The following is a 19,105-nucleotide window of genomic DNA, read 5'->3' on the forward strand; positions in this document are numbered from 1 at the left end:
TACTGTACAAACATTGTTCAGTGATAAGTCAGGAATAAAACTCCATCTCCTAGTTGTGTTTCCTTCACTACCACACAACCAAGTACTGTACACAAAATGTACCAGGCTTTAACTTGCTTTTTTGGATTTAGATTACAGTTGACCATCCCCAAACTCAAGGGAGGAGGGTGTCTGAGCCACATGACTAGGGGTTTAGCTATAAAACAGCAATTAGATGATTGTGTAATACAGACTGATAATTTTTTCTCAAGCTATCTCTATAAATCAACTTTGGTACAAGTCATGAAGGTCTCACCTTGGAGGGAGGAACTTTGTTGCTCGCAACTCCTCATCAGTTAGTCTGGCAATGACACGCTCCATGTACTGAGATACATTACATACTTGAAGTTGGGAGGATGCCTCTTTACGATAAAATGAACCACTCTCGCTTAGTAATTCCCCTTCAAAAATTGTTTCATATAGCTGAAAGAGACAGGGATGAAAAATTAAAATATCAACTAAGGTCATGCTGCCATACTTATGCTAATGGACACCCTATTGTGTTAGCCAATATATAAACTGAATTTCCAAAGGCAATTGAAAAATATTCACTCTATATTCCTAGCAGAATTTAACTTTGATCAAGAATTCGTAACTTTATGATATTAAACTAAATAAATTCTATAGGCAGTGGTTTCTGGGTTGCGATTATGTTTTCAGGGGTAGCAGTGATGTCAACAACAATGTTAATAGCTGTAGATACAGCTTCAAGAAAAGCTAATGGTACCATTGGGGTGGGTGATAGGGAATAGTTGGGAGCATTACAGAAAAGGTGATGGGTTGTAATAGTTAATGTTAAGGGTGGTGTAAGTGGATATGATTGTAGAGATGGAAAAGATTGTGGTAATGACAAGGGTGGCTGAAAATAGGTTAATTTTTAAGTTTAGACATGTTGATTCAGGAGTTGGTGTTGTAGTGTACTGCATATGAAATGATCACAGTGGGGGGGTTGATGTTGTTGGGGTAGATCAGGGGTCACCAAACTACGGCCCGCGGGCCGGATCCGGCCCGCGACATCAGTTCATCAGGCCCGCCAGTTTCACAAATCTCACTAACCTTTTTTGCTGCTTAGTTTGTGAGATTCGGATAAGTACACACTAGGTCTGATGTAACTATCTTTTTGCTAACGTCACCTTCTTTGATAAATTTTTAGAAAATAAATATGTTGGTTGTCTTTGTTTTTGGTACATTGCACGCCACTCACCCATGATTAACATGGAATGCTAAACTTAGTTTTTCGTCTTTTTTCCCAGAGCTTTCGTTCTGGCTTGCAAGTATTGAACAGAATGATTATGCGGCCCGCGCTCGTCATTCTTTCAGTTATCCGGCCCACTGTGAAAAAAGTTTGGTGACCCCTGGGGTAGATGATAAGAAGGAAAGTGATACTGGTGGAGGATTATAAAGACACAGTGGTGAATTTGGAGGAGAAACAAATTTTAGTATCATATTGGCTAACTCATTGTATTCGACACTGGAAAAATAAATATATGAACAAAATGACCAAGCAAACAGAAACTAGTTGAAGACAAATCTGAAATTCAAAAAAATACAGTTTTAAACTACTGTACTATACCTGTAAAGTAGACTTCTTTTTATACATATTAACATCGACGAAGGAGTGAATAACACCACGAATGGTGGATGTGGGGGCATCTGTGGTCGCTCCCATACGGTCCTGCTGAATCCCCGAGAGTAATACCCCAACCAGACGTGACTGTAGTGGTGTGATCATATCTTTCTGCCATATCTCTAACCCAAGTTCACCTGCATAAAAATGTACAGTGATGCATTGAGAGTGTAATGAGCTATTAAGAGGGATATATATTTACTTTATAGTAAGATTTAGTGCACTTATCCCTCTTACATGTTGTAACTAATGTAGATTTGCCAGAGAAATAGATGTATTGGGGGTGGGGTTGGTTTTGTGACACCCCTCAATAATTCTTCTTGTGGGTACAACCATACAAGAAATGAATAAACAACTAAAAATTGACAAAAAAATAAGAGTAAAATTGGCCAGAATACAAAAAATAATGCAAATTGTACCCAAATGGATGGAAATTATGTATATCCCTTAAAAACAAGCGTAACCACAGAGCAAACTGAATTATATCTTATAAATAAAGCTAAATTTTGTGGATACACTTAAGTTCTTGTGGTAACATACATATGTTTACACCCCCAATCAATACTTCCTAGCGGTGTCACTGGGATGACTAATTACAGGAATATGAGAGCAGAATTCAAATAGAATACAACAATAAATAAAAGATTCATAAGCTGGGAACACACAAAAAATTTAAACATGGAATTTTCACTTGAATGTAACCAAGTGAAATTTGAGCAATGGCAGAAAGCCAGAACTGAAACCTGCTATTTACTTCAAACGTAGTTGTGAGTAAAGAAAGAATGAAGAATAATGCAAAATATATATATGCTTGTAGGATTTATTATTCTTTAAAATGTGATATTGATAATGTAGAAACGGAAAATTGCAATGAAAGTGTGGCAATTATGTTAACTAGCTGCTGACTCTACTGTGAATCAAGCAATCAGCATCTGTCCAGCCACACTGCATCATACTGGAAAAAGTCTAAGTCTTAAAGGAAGACTTACCTATTTCTAGAAGCTGTTCAGAGACATCCATCTGCATCGTGCCATATGTAAGATCCGCATCACTAAACTTCTGCTTCTGAATGTGTTGTGAATTTAAATATCTGTAAAATATAATGGCAAATTATAATCCACATATGTTAGCTAGCTCATCTATATAGTATTCTAAAATTCATTACACAATGACAAAATAAATACATAAATAAAATACAAGATGAAAATACACATATTTGTACTTGCAAGAGGAATATTACCAATATACAGTACAGGGTATAAACATAAAAAAATTTTTTGAGGGTATGATCAAACACAACTGATCGAAGTACAGTAGAAGTACTGTAAAAACTGTCATCTTCCAATTATCATTTTCATAAGATTCATCATATAATCCCCAAAGGACTTTCAATTTCACCTCAAAAATTTCTTGAAGAATGTATTACAGTAGAAACTTGATAAATCGGACTAATTGGGGCAGACCCGTCCACAAAATGCGAAAGCAAAAAAAAATGTATACAGTACAGAATACGGGGCCGGGGGATAACACTGCTTATCTGAACTGTTTAAAGAAAATCAGTTGTTGCTATGGTATTATTGCACTTCAACAACTCAGGTCTCAAGTGTATAACAAGGTTATTAAAAGAATATAACATCAACAATAAAAAATATGAAACAAAACTCTGTGGGTTGAAAATCAGACATATAAGTCTGGTTGTCAACAACTGTTGTAACTGAGATGATTGTTATTTACTGTAAAGTGTTATATGTAAGTAACAACAGAATTTGTCTTATGAATAAAGAGAAAACTGTATACTGCACAGTACAGTCGGCCCTTAACATACGCTGGGGTTAGGTCACAGAGATACCCGTGAATGTTAAAAATCCGTGTACTTTTGCTGACCCCTCCTAAAAAACCCTGGCCCCCCCCATGTCCTTATTTACCGTATATACCTGTGTGTAGTTCAAGTTTTTAAGACCAAATTACTTGGCAAAAAATTAGGGGTCGACCTCTAAACGGGTAATAGTTTCGTTAGGTTGAAAAATATTTACCAGTAACTACCAGTAAACAATGGAAACGACGCACCAACGCACCACCAGCTGTGAGTGTCGGTACAGTTGCCAGGGCAGATCTCTTGCGTCATCATAGCAAGCCCAAAGTAGCCAAATGCATGGTATGGTATGCACAGGAGTATGTAAAACATAAAGTATTCATTTTTTAAAGTTTATTTATAGATACTGTACATAAACTTTTGTTCATTACATTTGAAACATCAACCTTTGTTAATTAAATTTGAAACAAAAGAAAACTACGATACCGTATTTCTAAATACCGGGTATTTTCATTAAAATATTACATCACAAGTATATTTTACCTTAACTGTGACTGAATGAATATATTCTCAGAAATAAATACCGAAATGTAATATTTTTGCTGAAATGACGTACGTATTACAGTGGAAAGTGGGATACAATCATGACGAAAACAATGACTTTCGCTTTCTTTCGTTGTTCAAAAGATTTTACCGTGATCGCTTTTCGAATGGTTTTCAGTTAAAAAACTGTTGTATTACAATAATATTCCAACCTAATTCACTTAAATAAATACTACGATACCATATTTCTGAATATTCTCATGAAAATCCATCAAAATAATTTTCCTTGTCATCGTCTTCAGCACACAGTTGCCAGTTTCAAGATTTTCCGTTTAAAATTTTAAGTTACCGACTACTGTATTTCTTTACCCAAATCGTTTTACAATACAGTAGGTAAAACAGTTTACTATTGTGCAAACCCCACATAAAAAAATTAACAAATGGAGACTCCAAAAAAAAAGAAAAAAAAAAAAAAAATGCTGTCTGAATTGCAACACTGTTGGTAGGGTCAGGTGGTTCTAACGGCATTCTGCCAGTACCCGGGAATCAAATTTATAACAGTGTCTAACCTCAATTACTGTAGTTTATCTGATGTAGGCAATATGAAGTAAAAATACCAGTTAAAGTGAGAAATTGGAAGAGAATAAACAAGAACGATGTCGTTGGGCTATTTTTGGAAGGGCTGAGAGAGAGAGTACCAGCTGTTTGGTCTTTTTTGCCGGGAGAGTCACGCAAATATCCATACTGGTATTTGTTTGGTGTCTTCTGTATTTATAAAAATGAATACTTGTAAATTAAAAGTACCGTAACATTGTATTATATACAAACTTGTCATATTTCTGGAAAATAAGAAGCAAGAAAATAAGAATATACCGGTAAACACAATTTCAACACACGATAAAATTAAAGGCTGCTTAAGATGGGCCGGGGCAAAAACAAATCCTCCGCGACCAGGGCTCTGCCGTATCAGCTAGACGGGACACGTGTTTTTCGAATCGTTTTCAGTTAAAAAACTGTTGCATTACAAGTGAATTAGGATAGAATATTATTGTAATACAACAGTTTTTTAACTGAAAACCATTCGAAAAGCGATTATGGTAACATCTTTTGAATGAAAGAAAGCAAAAGTCATTGCTTTCGTCACAATTTTATCCCACTTTCCACTGTAATACGTACGTCATTTCAGCAAAAATATTACATTTCCATATTCTCAAAAATAAATAGTAGTTTTGCTGAAATGTAATGTATTTCAATGTAAATTAGGATAAACTACATGAAAACAAAAGACTTTACCTAACCTTCCGATGTTCAAGATATGTTACTCGTTTTTTAATAGTTTTCGGTTAAAATACTGTTATATTAGTGATATTCTATTCATACTGTTCTTGATATAATACATTCACGGAAATGTAATATTTTTGTTGAAATGACGTACGTATTACAGAGGAAAGTGGGATAAAATTGTGACGAAAGCAATGACTTTCGCTTTCTTTCGTTCAAAAGATGTTACCGTAATCGCTTTTTGAATGGTTTTCAGTTAAAAACTCTTGTACAGTCGGCCCTTAACATACGCGGGTTTAGCATACACGGATTTGCAAATACGCAGATTGCCCCGCCGGAGGAATATTCTGTACACTGAAGTAATTGAAGTACATTCAAATCGCGCGCGGCACCGAACACGGGACACCGCCCGCTCCCGCAACCTCACACACACACGTATAGCTCTCCCTCACTCACTCAGTCTCGCTGTAACCACGCTTGTGTTGACATCAGCATTGTAGTTGCAAAAATATTACATTTCCATGAATGTAGTATATCAAGCACAGTATGAATAGAATATCACTAATATAACAGTATTTTAACCGAAAACTATTAAAAAAACGAGTAACATATCTTGAACATCGGAAGGTTAGGTAAAGTCTTTTGTTTTCATGTAGTTTATCCTAATTTACATTGAAATGCATTACGTTTCAGCAAAACTACTATTAATTTCTGAGAATATGGAAATGTAATAGTTTGCTGAAATGACGTACATATTACAGTGGAAAGTGACGAAAGCAATGACTTTCGCTTTCTTTCGTTCAAAAGATGTTACCGTAATCGCTTTTCGAATTGTTTTCAGTTAAAAAACTGTTGTATTACAATAATATTCTATCCTATTTCACTTGTAATGCAACAGTTTTTTAACTGAAAACCATTCAAAAAGCGATTACGGTAACATCTTTTGAACGAAAGAAAGCGAAAGTCATTGCTTTCGTCACGATTTTATCCCACTTTCCACTGTAATACGTACGTCATTTCAGCAAAAATGTTACATTTCCGTGAATGTAGTATATCAAGCACAGTATGAATAGAATATCATTGTAATATAACAGTATTTTAACCGAAAACTATTAAAAAAACGAGTAACATCTCTTGAACATCGGAAGGTTAGGTAAAGTCTTTTGTTTTCGTCATGCATTTTATCCTATTTTACATTGAAATACATCACCATCACGTTTCAGCAAAACTACTATTTATTTCTGAGAATATATTCATTCATGCACAGTTTAGGTAAAATATACATGTGCTGTAACATTTTTTAATTGAAAACGATTCGAAAAACACGTACCCTCTAGCCCTGTTCAAGGAGAAGACTGGGAGGAGCTGTTTGGTGCTTAAGACGATGACAAGGAAAATAATTTTGATGGATTTTAATGAAAATATTCAGAAAGACCATGGCACTGTCAAGGAAAGTGGCTGCTGAAGGCTTCCAGGACATGGCAGAGGACGAGATTAGGGAGCTAATTGAAGAGCACGACAATGAGCTGACCGAGGAGGATCTACAGGAGTTAGTAGACTCAGGCAAGGAAGAGGAAGCGAAAGGGAAAGAGGATGAGGAAGAGCACCAAGAAATAACGTTGGAGAAGTTGGGGGAGATGACCAGGAATATTGAGGCACTGAAAAACCTGGCCTATAGTATGGACCCCTCCATGGTGCGTGCCCTGAAATTCATGCGAGGGATGGATGACGTTTTTGCTCCATACAAAAACACCATGGAAGAAATGAAAAGAAAGAGACGACAACTCCCCATCACCATGTTCTTTGATCACCGAAGGAGAGGTTTAACACCATCAATCACTGGCGGCAGTGAGGAAGCAGCTGAATCCACCGTCGCCCCCACTTCACCACCCATTATGGAATTGAGTGACGATGAGCCCGATGACCCTCGTCCTGTCGCCGAGGATTGGTACTGTACAGTAAAGTGAAATTTTTATCTCTTTATTTTAAAAGCTTTTCTTGCCATGTTTATTGTTTGTAAAAATGCACAGCACAGTACAGTTCAGTACTGTACATAGGAAGTGGAGGTGCAGTTATTCACAAAACATTTGTGTTTGTTGTCGGCAGTAGTGACGGTGAGGAGGAGGAGGAGGCAGAGGAGGGAGCGGAGGGAGCGAGTTGGGAGGAGTGGTGACCTTGGACGCGGGAGCAGGCACGATTGGAGATGCCAGCCAGTTCATTACGGGTGTATTAATTGTTTTTATAGCTATTTTTGCATTTAAATATTAAATACTGTACATTACGTTTTAACAAAACTACCATTTATTTCTGAGAACATGGAAATGTAATATTTTTGCTGAAATGATGTACGTATTACAGTGGAAAGTGGGATAAAATTGTGACGAAAGCAATGACTTTCTCTTTCTTTCGTTCAAAAGATGTTACCGTAATCGCTTTTCGAATGGTTTTCAGTTGTGGGATTATAAGGCTAATGATAGGATAGAATATTATTGTAATACAGTACAAGTACAACAGTTTTTAACTGAAAACCATTCGAAAAGCGATTACGGTAAAATCTTTTGAATGACGAAAGAAAGCGAGTCATTGTTTTCGTCATGATTTTATCCCACTTTCCACTGTAATATGTACGTCATTTCAGCAAAAATATTATATTTCCATATTCATTTCTGAGAATACGTATATTCATTCAGTCACAGTTAAGGTAAAATATACTTGTGATGTAATATTTTAATGAAAATACGGTATCGTAGTTTTCTTTTGTTTCAAATTTAATTAACAAAGATTGATGTTTCAAATGTAATGAACAAAAATTTATGTACAGTATCTATAAATAAACTTTAAAAAATGAATACTTTATGTTTTACATCATCCTGTGCATACCATACCATGGATTTGGCTACTTTGGGCTTGCTATGATGACGCAAGAGATCTGCCCTGGCAACTGTACCGACACTCACAGCTGGTGGTGCGTTGGTGCATCGTTTCCATTGTTTACTGGTAGTTACTGGTAAATATTTTTCAACCTAACGAAACTATTACCCGTTTAGAGGTCGACCCCCAATTTTTTGCCAAATAATTTGGTCTTAAAAACTCGAACTACACACAGGTATATACGGTAAATAAGGACATGGGGGGGCCAGGGTTTTATAAGGGGGGGGGTAGCAAATATACGCGGATTTTTAACATCCACGGGTATCCCTGTTACGTAACCCCCGCGTATGTTAAGGGCCGACTGTATTACAATAATATTCCCTACTAATTGACTTGAATAAATACTTGAATGGAAATATACAATATTTTTGTTGAAACTACCCGCGTTTCGGTGTAAAGTGTCGTAATAATAAATAGTAAACAATTTACCTTCGGCACTCGGTGTTTCAGGCACGGTAAGCCTCAGTTTATAGGACGTAGAGTGTTTTTACTGAAGGTTTTGTTGTTCCAATACCCTCAAAAACTTGGGTCGACCTATAAACAAGGAATGTCATAAATTAACGATTTTTTGGTCAAAAAATCAGGGTCGACCTACAATGCTGATGTCAACACAAGCGTGGTTACAGCGAGTCTGACTGAGTGAGGGAGCGTGGGGTGGCGTGACGCGCGTGTGTGTGTGTGACGCGCGATTTGAATGTACCGGTACTTCAATTACTTCAATGTACATAATATTCCTCCGGCGGAGCAATCCAAGTATTTGCGAATCCGTGTATGCTAAACCCGCGTATGTGAAGGGCCGTATATTGTATGCGTAGGAGTATATTGTATGTGGAAGACGAATGTTTATCTGGGAGCAGCTGGCAGAGGGGAGGGAGGGGGGGTAGCATGGGTGGGTGCTCTCTCCCCCAAGATTCCTTAAACACTTCATTATGCAGTCTCACCATAATTCTCATATAATTTAGGATCGTTTGGTGTCAGATTGATAAAATATTATCCTAAAAGAATCAACTTTCCTGAAAAACGAATCGCACACTGAACACCATGAGTCATTTGTTTACAAAGAGCAAACAACTGATTGGCTTACCACAATGTCTGTCTTCAACACTTAGTAAATTAATACTATACAGTTGTGTATTTATCACTTAATAAATACTATTGCAGTGTATTTATGACCACTTAATAAATACTATTTTAGTGTATTTACCACCACCTAATAAGTAATATTGTAAAGAATTATGCATTTGCATATACCCTGGTTTATTCATTAATCATTTGTCTAAGTGTATAAGTAGCCAAATTGAGCCATCATATAACACTCAAAGGTAGTAAATGTTTTTAGTAAGGTATCTTCATATCAAATACTATACAGTGTGTTGTAGTGACCCCTGTTGTAAGCTAGTCTGCAGAAAGCTCTCACACGAACACATCTTCAGTAAATAACCTTCTGATACAGCTTATCCTTTTATTTTCAAATCATATTACAAATTACATACAGTAGTGTATTTTTTCTCTATTGCTGAAGATGTTATATCAACCATGATGAACCATAAGATATAAGAGGCCAATCATATGAGAATATAATACTGAATCAATAAATAAATAAACCTGACAAATGTGGCAACACCTAGTCAGCCCCAGCCTGCTAACATACTCAAGTGTCTTAGTTCTCAGTAGGCCTATAGCAAATCTGACTAGACCACTGTACAGTATTAATTAAGTGCTGTTTATTTAAGATTTTTTTTATTAAATCCTCCCCCCCCCCTTTTTTTTTAGTATTTCTGGTGACCAGAGCATCTCAGAAGAGTCCGAAAAAAGTGAATTCCGATACCCTGTACAGTACATTGAAGTCCAATTTATCAAGGTTTTACTGTACATGTTTACTAATAGTCAAAATATTCCACCATGTTTCAGGGCAGAGCACAAGCAATGAGAAATAGCATTTATCATACTAAATATCCAAAGGTGGGCAGTTGCGCCACAAAAAGTTGTGGCGCAACTTGTGCCGCAACTTTTTTGGTTGCACATGCAGATGCGCCGCACATTTTTCCAGAGAGTTGCGGAACTGGTTTCGGCACAACTTTTACAAGCATTTTCAAACGCAAAATGCAATTTTTTTTGGCAATAATTGAAAATTGGAATACAACCGCAAAAACAAACGGACATCCCTAGAGCCGCGCATTACGAAAATTTCTGTTTCTGACGGAATGATTCAGCATACATCATGATACGGGTCGGGTAGCATATTTCTGAACTGTAAACCAGATGAGACCCCCCCCCTCCGTCGCTCCCCTTTCATCTTTCACATAAACTCTAGTTTCTAGAGTTTATGTGAAAGATGAAATCTGGCAACTACAGCGAAGGAAGGGGAGGGAGGAATGATTCATATTATAACAAGTCAGGCAGTCAGTGGCACTGCAGTTAAGGCGTCAGTTTCTTGTTGTTTTGTTTCTTGTTATTACTGGTATTATGGATTGTTTTGTGAAGAAGAGGAGTCTGTGGTCGGCAGCAGTGATCCTGCCGACCAGGACATGGACACGGAAGTTGAAGTGACTGAGACTGTTGACAGCCAGTCCACTGAGACTGAGGCCAGTGGCAGTGAGGCATTTTTTGTAATTTTGTAATAAAATATTTATATTAACTTTTTTGTATCAATTATATTTTGTTTTACCTGTAAATAGGCATATTTTTTTTATTTTAGTATTTGTTTATTTTAATTTTTTTAAAGTTGCGGTTGAGCTAGCGGCGAAACTTTTCGAAAATGGTTGCAGTTGTGGCGCAACTATTTCAGCAGAGTTACGGTTGCGGAACAAAAAAAAAAGTTGCACGTGCCCACCTCTGTAAATAACAATGAAAAAGTTAGAACACTTAAAGACATGCATCATACCTGAGAGGTGTAGAATGCTGGTACTGTACTGTGCAGTATACAGTAGTTTCAAAACAATCCATTATGCTAAAATAACTCAGAATTAAAAAATGAAAAAGTTACATCCAAATTCCTAACCAAAATAAATCTGCAAGTGAAAGACAAGGGACTTACGAATAGAGGTTGTTGAGGTACTGTGTGCCTTCACTAAACTCCAGCCAGAAGCGGTGGTACTCTGCCAACAAGTTCTCTTCCCGCTGCTTGCTTACCTATACAGTATATAAGTATTATCACTTACACCACTGTACAGTATACAAGTGTTATTGCATCTTACTGTATAGTTTATTTTACTCATTTTTGAGAGCCATATCCCACTTAGCTGAGGGGGTTGCCAAATTCAAGAGCAAAAACACATTATATTATATTACAGTACAGTACAAATATTCTATGATGACACAGAAATTCTTAAGATTGTAAGAAAATGCCCTTCCAATAAAGCAGAGATGAACCATGCATATCATTATTTACTATCAACTATAATAACACAAATGTTCAACGGAAATAAATTCAAAATTTAAATTGTATCATATTACTCTTCCTTGAGAATGTAAAACATCTGGTCTCGAGGATTGGAAGAGGTGCTTTCAATAAAATTATCACAAACAGGTGCACAATAAGACAGTTACGTATATGCCTACACCGGGAGAGTGAAAAAAAAAGGGAGTTGAAGAACAGCTCTTTATTATAAAAATCAGAAGTTAAATGAAGTTAATGTATTTTATCATAATACTGTACAGTACCTCTAGAATACTTGAGTAATCAATTTAACACCTGTCAAATTAGTAATGGTCAGTGAAAAATATGATGGTATCTGTACTACATATACCTTATCTTATATTCAAGAAAGACTATATAATAATCAATGACAACAAACAAACGACGTGCATTCATTATACAGTATATACCTTAGAGTAAAGTTCTCGAACATGATTTTCAAGTAACTTCTTTGTCTCTGCATACAATTTTTCTGCAAGGGGCTCTGGAAAGGCCACACACAGTGAGTACACATCAGAGAATCTTTCGTTCCAGATGCTGCGTTTGATTGAATCCATTGTGACAACTTGCTGCACAGTCTCCAACAAGCCTCCCCATACTTCATCAAAATTCACCGCACGAGGCTTTAATGACATCCTGTCAGCCTTAAAAAAGAAAAGAAAAGTAGAATATGAATATTAGTACTGTACTGGAAAAGATTTTTTTTAAAACAACTGTTTGATAACTAAAGTACAAAACACTTATAATCCTAATATGCTTATACTGTACAGTACAGTATACCCATGTACACAGTATAGGTTCCCCTCATGTATGCTGATATTGTTCTGTATATAAGCAAAACCAGTACAAATGAAGAAGGGTTCCAAAGTAGATTACAAGGTGTGGGAAGGGAGGGGTGCATTCCCAGCCATTGCCAAAGTTCTCTTCTCAATTTTCAGGTATGTTTACTCTTGATCATCAGCCCAGAAAATCAAGTATCATAATCAAACCAATGAATTATTCACCAATTGCAAAATAGAAATAGCTTTATAATGCCTGGCGTGGCTCCTGGTTAGTGATGATGATGATGCCACAGTGATCAGTCCCAGGGGCAAATATTGTAGACATTTTTTAAAGCACAAATAGTTTGAACACCATTATGTTAATAAGCCAATTCATATTAAGAGTACTACAGTGTTACAATGTTTATAAAATATGAGGCAAACAAGTGAAAATGGAAAAACTAAATTGAAGTAAGTGTCATTTGCATTTATGTTTCCAGTGAAGTACTTGTAAATGGAACAATTGGTGATACCATAATCTAAGCTACTATAGGTATTTATTGCTTCTAAGCCAACACACATCTATTATAAGTAACATCTGGTTATTCTTTAATGCTGTAGCTAAAAAGAAACAACTGTAGTAGTAATTTGTGTAAGCATTAAAGATTATGGATTACTAGCACGTATACAGTATTTGTATGTGCATTAAGGCACGCAAAATGGGACAGGACAATCATGAGCATATGTAACAAACAATCAATCAAACAAACAATCAATCAATCAATCAATCAGAGTACCATCCTCGCATCTAAGGGTTGGCGTCCAGTCCTGCACTCTAAATGTTCTTCAGCTATTTCTACCAATCCTTCAAGGTTTTATCTCTCTGGGGATCCATTTTTTTTATTTCATTCATCCATCTCAGTCTCTGCCTTCCCCTGGCCCTTCTACCCTCAACTTTGCCCATTAATATTTTTTTTATTATCCTCTCATCCCTAATTATATGGCCAAAATAGTTACAGTATTTTTATTTTTCTGTACATTCAAGTATTTCTATTGAAATTTTTGCTAATCTTATTAGTGCATTTGTTTTCCTGTCAGTGAGGCCTATTCTTAGCATATACCTATAATACCACATTTCAAAGGCCTCCAACCTCTTTCTGGTGTCTGCTGACAGTGTCCATGCTTCTGACCCATACATCAGTCCTTTCCATATAGAGCCTTTCAGCAGCCGTTTTCTCAAATTGAAGTTAATGTCCCCTTTCATTTGGTCTTTAAGATTATTAAATGTTTTTTTTGCTTGTCATATTCTTGTTTTGATTTCTTCCTTACACACCCCATCACCCTATACAGTATAGTCTGCATTTATGCGGTCAGTTGAACCCGTGGAGGTCAGCGTAAAACGAGAAACGCGTAAACGAAATAACATAACATATGGGATTAATTGAAATAGAGACTGGGCCGACTCCCAAACTCCACTTTTTCCGACACAATATGTACCCTGTAGTAAAAATAACATCATAATTTTATGATGGTATTGACACACACATAATATCTAAATAAAAAACTACAAATATAAAGGTGTTTAACACTTACGTTAGTAGAAGAGATGGGTCGGCACACGTGGATAGCGGCTGGTTCCGAGGCAGGGGGCAGATTAGTGGCCCTCCAATGAATCACTATCACTACTCACAGAGGTTTGCAAGGCCTCCCAGACAAACCCCTCAAAGTCCATATCCTCACTGTCACTATCACTGACTTGGGCTGGCTATGGTTGTGGTGGGTTGCGGGCGAGACTAGCATTGATGTTGTCGTGATACATCTGGACATACGGCTCCATAATTTTCGACAGAAGGTTATTAGACACTTCATACCGATGCTTGACTGTGACTTTGTCAAGGATGAGCTTGATTTTCTCCCCCAACTCGATGACTTCCTTCACATAACCATGGCTTGGTCCAGGTAGTTCAAGGTTTCTCGGGGGTGGTGGGCGTCTAGCGGAAGCCATTGTGATGGAATAGCGGGCACAAGAGAGAACAGTATACGCGTAGAACTGAGAACAATGAGACTGGCCCGGCTAGGTCAGCGACTTCTTCCCTCTGGTGGCAGGGCACGTCATGTTACATTAGACCAATCACAGCTAGCGGCGGAGGGAATGCGTGGGTGGTAAGGATGCGTGGCCCGATCACAGTCCGATACGTCATATGACGTCAGCGATAACGTAAGACTGACCTAATGAGCACCCTCCAGGCGCCGCTTCCCGCATAAATGATGGAATGAGCCGCGTAACTTAAAATTTTCATTCTGGCAAGGTGCCGCGTAAATGACCAAACGCATAAACAAAATCCGCGTAAATGCAGACTATACCGTACACAAAATTTTCCACTTGCATACGTTCCCAATTGCCTACCATAAATTTAATTTTAGGATTTAAATTTGGAACAACCATTAATCTATACAGTACAGCATTAACTCTTAAACCATATATTTCACTTTTTTCCACTAATCTGCTAACAAATTTTTTTTAATGCCTCTTCACTATCTGTGATAAGAGTACTATCATCAGCATAGTGTATATTTGATATTACTTCACCATTAACTTTTAATCCTTCATTATTACTCATAACTTCTCATTAAGAATTTTTAATACCCGGTACATATTATACAATGTTGGAGATAGAAAGCAACCTTGTCTTACTCCTTGTCTAACTGCAAACCACTTAGTAAGTTCATTATGTACTAACACTGCAGCCTCCCATTTCCTGTAAAGATTTTTTAAATTCTAATATCTCCATTATATAATGTCAATTTTTTCCCAGGATATCCATAAGTTTATTGTGCTTTACCTTATCAAAAGCATTTTTAAAATCAATAAAGCGTATACCTGTATACAAATTTCTTTGGACCACTAAAGCTCTTCTACTCAAAATTCTCAAGCCAAATTCAGTGTAACTTCTCGAGTTCCTTTTCCCTTTCTAAATACATTTTGCTTTTCAGATAACTCATTTTCTATTCTAAAGTTTATTCTACTTAAAAATTATGTTTAATAAAACTTTGCAGGCATGACTTATTAAGTTTATTGCTCTAAACTAGGTGCACTCTAAGGCTCCTGGCCTTATGAACCACAAGGAAAGTCTCCTTTCAAGTACAGTACAGTGTATATACAGTATAGAATTACTGTACATATTTTAGTCAAACATTTTATCTCATTCTTGCCCATTTGTTTTATAAATTCTGCTGGAAGCTGATCAACCCCACAAGATTTACAATATTTCATTTTCACAGCTGCCTCAACTTGTTTACAAAACTGACATTTCTATCCTTATTTACCTTTCGGTTCTTATCTCTACTTTATTCTTATCATTGTAGTGATATCTCCGTTAGCCGGAACAATTAGTGCAGAGCACTTCCAGGAATGAGCGATTTCTGGGTAACGAGACAACTCTCTCAAAGCCGGAAAAAATCCCTCATCCCAGGAATTTTCCAGATTTTCCCGGTTAACGGAAAAATGTTCTCGGAAGTTCCAGAAATTGCCCATTATATCATCTCTTGAACCCGGAAAAATAGTCCCCCATCCCAGAAATTTTCCAGGTACCCTAATGGAAAATTTTTCTTGGAATTTCCGGAAAATGAGCCCCTCAGAAATTTTCAATTTGCCTATTGGAGAGTTCCAGGTTCGAGGAATTCCGGCTAAGGGAGACACTACACTACACTACTTATAATTCTTCTACGTACACTACCCATCTCTCGTTTACTTCTGCCTCAAACAGGATCTTAATGTCTTTGCCTTTACTAGTCCGACCACATTTATTTCCCTTTCTGGATCATTTGTTTAATCTTTCTCTACATTTCCATAAAATTATTTCTCCAGTCATCATTTTTGTCGATCTATTTTATTTTATTTAAAATTTCATTTTCCATCCACTTACTTTTAGCTGCCTTCCTCCAATGTCCTATAAGCATTTCCCTAGTATCTAATATTACTTCTTTGTAATAATTAAATTGTTGTCCTGAAAATCTATTTTTTTTTCAATTTCATATTCTATCCTTGCCCCTATTTTGAGCTTACCTAAATCACATTTAATTTTGTCCACTGAAGGATAAAATCCATCTTCCAGCCATCATATTTGGTTCTTATCAATTCCTTGCACACATCATGAGTAGAAAATCTACCTAAATATGAATTTAATGTTTTGGTTATAGTTTTGTAAATGTACAGTATACAGGAACAAAAGGATTAACAGTAAAAAAAAAATAATAATAAGCAACTAGCATGTACCTTGCTGAGGATCCAGGCAAGCGCATGAGCAGTATTTTATTTAATATTTTGCTCACGTGTAATACAGTATTCCCTTAAAGCTCGCTGGGGTTAGGTAAAATGGACCCGTGAGAAAGCAAAATCCACGAGCTTTTCATGCCAGTCCCAGGAGTGTGCAAAATACATGCAGAATATAAATAGCTATAGGCACACGTATAACAACATTATGTATGCATAAGGCAATGTAATAAATATTAAATAACATAAATAAATAAACATACACATGAAGTAACAGTGTATGGACATTAGGTCCATACAGTGTTAGTTAGTTGTGGTAATGACATTGCAAGGACAATACCACTGAAACGTCAGCTGATCTGGTGCACAGGATGTAAACAATCCCTGTACTGGGCAGTTCCTGGTGAACATGCCCGGTACTGATAAATATTTGTAATGTGTATACCGTAGGTACCTATATGTATGTATAATTATATCCTTTTGCATTAAATTAGGTACTGTAAATTTTATTAATAATACCAACAAATGATTGATCATTGGTCCATAAAGTGATAGCGAGCTGTGGTAGTGAGAAACATGATACCATATAGCTAGTGACTTGGCTTTGCCAGTACAGTAGGCTATCAAATCTGCAAAAAATCTTTTTCCAAAATACACCTTACAAATTATAGGGTGCATCTTATGACCTGGGAAATATGGTGCTCTGTACTGTAGTGTTGACTCCTCTTGATCTCTGGCACACAGCCTCAGATTTATTTCATATATTTTCCATGGCAATCTGTGAGTTTCTGAGAGAGACAAGATTTGAAAATGCGAGCTTTAAGGGAATACTGTACTGTCTGGCTATTGTGTAAAAGGTATAAATAACTAAACAGTCCTTATACAGTATAGTATTCATTATTATTTAAGTTTTTGATTACTGTACTATCACAAATTTCATTTGTTTAGTCTATGAATCTTCTTCCGGCAGTAATCACTTACACAACAAAAGAACACACATACGAAAAGTAGATAGTGGCCCTGAGTATTCATGCAAGCTTCAGCAATTAAAATAAAGAAAAAAATCACTGAATTACATCTGATTTTAGAAATAATGGACAGCTAAATGACTGTCCAAGCACCAAGTGGTTCAATCCTGTAAAATCAGACCAAACTGTACTGTACTGTATATGCACACTTTAGTGTAAATAACATTCATGGTACAGTACGCCAGGATAATTAGCGGATTTTTATTTTGCGGTCCTCTATTATTCGTGGATGACATTCTAGATGTACCCAAGAATGTCTGTGGGTAATTTTAAAGTTGCCGGCATATTCGCAGCTGGGACAGGGAGCCATTCGTTCCAGAGACAGTCATTTCCTTTACCTGTATTGTATATTAATCACAAAGTACAAAGTGGACTTGAAGGTAGACTAAACATAATTAATAAACATTTGTTTCAGATTATTTGTGAGAGGATTTTCCCATTACGTGTTTTGCGCACGCACGCGCGCGCGCACACACGTACACACACTACTGTACATATATACAATCAGAAACAAATATATATTGATAATGTTCAGTCTACCCCCAAGTCTGTCCCGTGCTTTGTTATTAATAAAGCATGGAGTGGACTTGAGGGTAGACTCAACATTTTTAATATACATTTGTTTCTGATTATTTGTGAGAGGATTTTACCATTATTTTTTATTTGCACACATATACACACAAACACACTAGGTAAAAAAATACAGTGGTCCCTTGATTAACGAAGTCCAATTAACGAAATTTCGGTGAATGAATTAGCTCCCATAAGGATCTTCAGTTCCATTAACGAACAAAACTTTGATTAACGAAAGCCCTATGAGAAAAACGCTTTGTTGTGCGCATCTACGTTTACATTCGTTTCCAGTGGAGTAAATATCAAGAAGGTTGTGCTCTTGAATATTTTTGCATTTTTTATATTAAAATTATTAGTCATTCTAATTTAATTAACATACAGTGAACCCTCACTTTACGCGGTCAATTGAACCCACGGCGGCCCGCGTAAAGTGAACAACATAACATATGGGATTAATTGAAATAGAGACCGGACCGACCCCCAAACTCCACTTTTTCAGGCACAATACCTACGTTGTAGTAAAAATAACTTCTTAATTTTATGATGGTATGCACACACAATTAATAATTAAGAGAAATATCAAAAATATTAGGTTTTTTAACACTTACATTAGTAGAAAAGATGGCTGGGCACACGGGGATGGGGGGTTGGTTCCGAGGCAGAGGGCAGATTATTGGCCCTCACTTGTATCAATTGTATCACTATCCACCACAGAGGCTTGCAGGGCCTCTTTGTCAAACCCCTCAAAGTCCATATAAGTCCATATCCTCACTATCATTATCACTATAACTGACATAGGCTGGCTGTGGTGGGTGGCG

The 19,105-nt window shown here is 36.7% G+C and overlaps 1 protein-coding gene across 2 annotated transcripts in view; it reads right to left on the reverse strand.

Annotated features, from left to right (window-relative positions):
* Window positions 1-19,105, reverse strand: part of LOC121856737 (cullin-2-like) — a 93,090-nt gene that overhangs the window by 67,821 nt on the left and 6,164 nt on the right. For both annotated transcript variants that reach the window (XM_042352421.1, XM_042352423.1), the window contains exons 2-6: window positions 12,063-12,296; window positions 11,272-11,366; window positions 2,656-2,756; window positions 1,613-1,803; window positions 296-462 (exon numbers count right to left, since the gene is read on the reverse strand). In XM_042352421.1, coding sequence (XP_042208355.1) covers window positions 296-462; window positions 1,613-1,803; window positions 2,656-2,756; window positions 11,272-11,366; window positions 12,063-12,287 — 779 coding nt within the window. In that variant the 5' untranslated portion in view covers window positions 12,288-12,296. The remainder of the gene's footprint in view (window positions 1-295; window positions 463-1,612; window positions 1,804-2,655; window positions 2,757-11,271; window positions 11,367-12,062; window positions 12,297-19,105) is intronic.

This window comes from Homarus americanus, unplaced genomic scaffold (genome assembly GCF_018991925.1).
Source record: "Homarus americanus isolate GMGI-L3 unplaced genomic scaffold, GMGI_Hamer_2.0 scaffold10135, whole genome shotgun sequence".
NCBI lineage: Eukaryota > Metazoa > Arthropoda > Malacostraca > Decapoda > Nephropidae > Homarus > Homarus americanus.